This window comes from Coffea arabica, chromosome 1c, assembly GCF_036785885.1.
Source record: "Coffea arabica cultivar ET-39 chromosome 1c, Coffea Arabica ET-39 HiFi, whole genome shotgun sequence".
Lineage (NCBI taxonomy): Eukaryota > Viridiplantae > Streptophyta > Magnoliopsida > Gentianales > Rubiaceae > Coffea > Coffea arabica.
Genome location: NC_092310.1, coordinates 40,672,162 through 40,677,301, shown reverse-complemented (window position 1 = coordinate 40,677,301; position 5,140 = coordinate 40,672,162). Strand labels below are relative to the sequence as shown.

Here is a 5,140-nt window from a genome sequence, read left to right as displayed (position 1 = left end):
CTGGTTGTCGAAAGGGAGAAAAGTTTTTCCATGGGGCGAACTTGGTTTTATACATATGGGCTACGGAACATTTTAAGAGACAAGCATCAGTTGCTGATAGTTTGCCGATGGTTGGATATAATTGGGTAATCACACATCCCAAAAGAGTCAACGAGGGAGATCTACCTAAGAACGCATCCGAATGCGTGGATTACTTGGAAACATTGCAAGATTTCAACATTAGGTGGATATTAGATTGGACAGACTGCTTTGAGCCGATACTTCGCACTAAGGAATCTGAACGTGTTCTTTTGCTGGGTACTCAAGGAATCATCTCATATACCCCGAAAAGATTTCTCAAACAACTAGGTCGCATTCAGGGGCCGCCACCGATTTCCGAGTTTAGTGAAGTCACCATTTTCTTTGATCAGGGGGTATGCCCAAAAGAGATCCCTATGAAGAGCCAAATCACTGAATCTTGGAGAACAATATCCGACGATAGAAGCATTCGTTATCTTCCGGAGCTCAAACAGAAGGGGGTAATGACCGCACCATACGAGGATTGGTTGAAAGATTCCACCACGCAAGGGTTGCAGCATGAGCCGTATGAGAAAATTGAGAAGCTGAGAGCCATCATTAAAGCCAAGGACATGGAGGTGGTACAGTTGAAGAAATCCATCGAAGTGCACAAAGGAAAGGCAGAAGAAAACAAGAGGTTATATGAGAAGGAGCGAGAAAGGCGCCAAGAGATGAAGCGGAAATGTGGGGAATTATATGATCAAGCCGAACGTGTCAAGATGCCATATGCTAGAGAAAGTAAAGACTCTGTACTAGATAGGCTTAGGAACTTTGGTGATCTTGTACGAAATCGCCTTCGCGATATGATGTAAACAGATGTATCTGGTTTCTGCAATGAAATGAATCTCTTCCCTCTTCACAAAGTGTTTGTCAAATAACAGGTTTGATTAATGGGTCTCATTCCGAAGGTGTTGCATCATGCTAGGCCTACCCTTGGCACAAAAAGGGTTCCCCAATTAGGACATGCATCCGAATTGTTCGAATAGCTACTAACTCATGTCTTTTTCTTTTTCTTTTTCTCTTTTGAATAAATTGCAGAAATTCAGTAATCATTGGTTTATCTAAAGAAGTCTTTTGCATTCTCAGGTAAATTTCAAAATAGCTTTTCGGAAAAGCCCCATTATTACGCGATCCCGAAGTAAGGCCCAAAGGAATCGTGTAGACATGAGCACTCAGCCAGAATCGTCCGATAAGGCCGTTGCAACTACCCAGCCGGAGGCCGCAAGTCCTGGGGTTCAGTTGACTGAATTACTCGCAAAATTTGGGGAAATGGCATCCGAAATGGCCACTCAAAAGAGGTTAATCGACGAACTCGTTAGTAGCGGAGTGCAACCTGAGCCTGTGCCCGCCACACAACCACAATTTGAACCATTTGTTATTCCTCCCAGCCAGACCACGTTACCATTTGTTATTCCTTCAATGCAAACCACGTTTGAGGGAATTGTCAACCCGCAATATGCTTATATTCAAAATCCTCCGTTCTATCCTCCTTATGGGCAAGGGTTTCAGCCTCAAATCGACCCAAACATGCACCCGAATCCACAAACTTTTTACCAGGCTACCGCGGAGCCCGTGGTGCCGGAGCACACTTTTCAAAATAAGCCAGAAATGGGAGAGTCGTCTGCCCAGATTGATATGAAGCTGCTTAAACGCTTGGATCGTTTTGATGAATTCATCCGGAAAAGCCAAGGTTTAAGCAAACAAGGGGTGTTGGATTATGATGATTTGTGTCTGTTTCCGAACGTGCAATTGCCGGTGGGGTTCAAGACCCCTAAATTCAACAAATATGATGGAACAAGCAACCCTAAAACGCACCTGCGCTTGTTTGCTAACAAGTTGGGCAAGCCAGTGGATGACGAGAATTTGCCGTTGAGATTATTTCCAGAAAGCTTAGAAGGGGATGCGCTTGACTGGTATTCCAACCTAAAACCGGAGGAAGTGAAGACCTGGCTCGATCTGTCTAATGCCTTCATTAGACAATATGAGTATAACTGTGAGCTAGCGCCAACCAGGACTACTCTGGAAGGAACGAAAAGGCGACCATCTGAAGATCATAAGACATATGCCAAGAGATGGAGAAAGATAGCTGCGAAGGTGGAGCCACCGATGACTGAGGATGAAATTATTCGCACATTCATAAAGGCGCATGATCCTCCATATTTCGAAGAAATTTTCCGTATGACTGGTTGTTCTTTTGCTGCAATTGTGAATAAATTGGAAGAGTTTGACGACTTTGTGAGAGCCGGGAAGATTGTCAATGTCTCTGCCCTGAAATCTCAGTTGGATGCTTTACAACAAGGGCAAGGAAGCAATGTGAAGAAGCCGCCGTTCAAAAAGAAAGAGGGGGACGCAACCTTTATTTGGAACCAAAACCCTTCACCTAGACCCCGATATCAACACAACCCAATCTACCAACCCCATTACCCTTACTACTCAAATCCGCACCCTGTATATACTACCAATATCCACCACCCTCGACCTCGCCCAAGCTATCCAAACCCACCTTCAGCCCCTTTTCAAATTTCTCAACCAAATCCACCCCAAAACCGACCACGCCTTCCATATAACCCAAGATTCCCGCCTCCAAATAGACCTGTTTACAACCACCCTCAACCTTCTGAACCTTACAACCGACCCCCTGGCCGTACATTTACCAACCTAGGCAGGCCTGTGGATCAATTGTATGAACAATTAAAGGCTGCTGGGAAAATTGGTACGGTGCCCCCTCCTACCTACCCATATGGCATGCCCGCGTGGTATAATCCACAAGCTGTCTGTGCTTATCATTCTGGGGCCCCCGGACATGCCACCTTTGATTGCAAGGCGCTTAAACATAAAATCCAAGATATGGTTGAAGCCGGGGAGATTGTAATCCGGAAAAAGGAGGCGCAAGGGCCGAACGTAAATAGGAACCCTTTGCCGGACCATGTTAATACCATTGGGGTCATTATGGATGACACGGAGTATATGGAACAAGTCAAAGATTTGGCAAGAGAAACTGAGGTAGTTGGGGTCACAGACCAACCATTCATCATAGAGTTGCCATTCGAAGAAGATAACCAGCCTTTTGTCTTGGATCTCACGCCAGCAGAGAGTGAAGCTTTGAAGCCGGTATTCATCGAATTCCCGAGGCAAGAGCCTGTTTTGAGCCTGCAACAAGTGCCGTGGAATTACGATGAACCTATTATACAGATCGGGAAAAATTCAGCTACAAAGAAAGAGGTGTCAGTGGTTACCAGATCGGGGAGGACTGTAAGTCCATTTGAAACTACTATTCCGATTCAAGCAAAGAATTCCGAGCCGCCCATTAAGCCAACAATCACCGAGAAAGAAGCCGTGGATTTCCTTAAACGACTCCAGAGAAGTGAATACAACATAATCGAAAAGCTAAGCAAGTCACCTGCCCAGATAACCATGTTGGATTTACTTTTCTCTTCAGACGTGCATAGGGATGCATTGATCGACGTATTAACTAAGGCTCAAATTCCGAGGGACATTTCTGTTGATAATTTTTCAAACGTGGTTGGAAGCGTATTATTCAACAAACAAATTGCTTTTTCTGACGATGAATTGCCGACAGAGGGCATTGGACATAATAGGGCGTTGTACATAACAGTGAGGTGCAACGGGAAAATGCTGCCGAAGGTGCTAATTGACAACGGGTCCGCGCTTAATATCTGTCCTTGGAGTACCTTGGAGAAGCTAGGATTGCAAGACATTAAGCTGATGCCTTCAGGGACTATCGTTCGAGGGTTTGATGGAGCTCAAAGGGAGCCGATAGGAGAGGCAGATTTAGTAATCGAGATGGGGCCCGCCCAATTTCAAATAACTTGCCAAGTAATGCACTTCCCGAGCATTTACAATATTTTACTTGGCAGGCCATGGATTCACAAGTTTGGGGCTGTGCCATCTTCGTTGCATCAATTGCTGAAATTCGTAGTAAATGACAAGCTAATCACTATCTTTGCCGAAGAGGACTGCCTGGTAATCACCGATTCTGGATCTAAAGAGGAGGGATGTCGAAGTGCCACCATGTCCCCTCATAGCACATCCGATATAGTCTCCGTAAGTTGGATCACAACGGAGGAACAAGCTCTCTCAAAAGCAAGTGTAATGATGGCTAAGGAAATGATTCGTGGAGGATACAAATTAGACAGAGGATTGGGGCGTGAACTGCAAGGGATCCTGAAGCCAGTGGAGATTATGGAAAAAAGGGATACATTCGGTTTGAGTTTCCAACCAACCGTCAAGGACATCAAAGAGATGAAGAAGCTCAAAAGAGCAGAGAAAGAGGGCAGGCAAAGGGTTTTTGACATTCCACCACTGCGGTATACTTTTCCACGACCAACAGAGGTTATCACATCAGAGGTTAATCCAGTTGAAGAAATTGAAGCTAGTTTGGCCCAATTGTTCGTAGGGGCAACATTTGAAGATAGTGTTCCAGGCAAAGCTGAATTTCCTGATATCCCCGAAGGATCAATTCCCAATTGGACAGCCGAGTCCCTGCCCGTCCGGAAGGAGTTTCGGTAAAATGAAAGGGGTTTATCATTCATATTCATGGAAAAAATACTTTTGCATCTGTAAATAGTTAATGAAAGCATCTTTACTTTTGACTAAAATTTGCACATGTAGATATTGTTTCCGCTTGCTTTCTTTTGTTTTGCTTTCAATCAAAGGTTTTATGAAAATGCACAAGTTTGCTCTTGTTATGTTGTGTTGTTTATTCGCTTGTTTAAATTCATATTGCTTGTTCATTTGTTTGTTGTATGCTTATTTGCTTATTATCCCACATTCGTTAATTCTTTCAGATGGCCAAAAATAAAATTATTTGACCCTTTGGATATCACAGTTCTGGAATACGATAATGGCAATTTCTATATCACTCACGACTTGGAGGTCTGTGAATCCGAACTCCAAAGCGAGAGTGATAATGAGGAGGTATTCGATTCTTTTGCAAAGAACCTTGAACAATATGAGGAAAAACCAAAACCGAACCTGGAAGAAACAGAAAAGGTTAACATTGGCACTGAGGATGAAGTTAAGGAGGTGCAGATAAGTATTCATTTGAATGAAAGGCAGAAAA

General features: G+C 43.9%; 1 protein-coding gene across 1 annotated transcript; it reads left to right on the top strand.

The window, feature by feature from the left end:
* Positions 1–2,802: 2,802 nt before the first annotated feature.
* On the top strand, positions 2,803–4,587 carry LOC140005297 (uncharacterized). The gene is made up of 2 exons (XM_072046090.1): positions 2,803–4,453; positions 4,502–4,587. The coding sequence occupies exons 1-2, from the start codon at positions 2,803–2,805 to the stop codon at positions 4,585–4,587; spliced, it is 1,737 nt and encodes a 578-aa protein (XP_071902191.1).
* Positions 4,588–5,140: the final 553 nt, after the last annotated feature.

Excerpts from the sequence above, each read along its gene's own strand:
- LOC140005297 (XM_072046090.1), top strand. The coding sequence starts at position 2,803 with ATGCCCGCGTGGTATAATCCACAAGCTGTCTGTGCTTATCATTCTGGG. Across the intron at positions 4,454-4,501 it reads AGTTGAAGAAATTGAAGCTA|GCAAAGCTGAATTTCCTGAT; the intron begins GTTTGGCCCAAT and ends ATAGTGTTCCAG.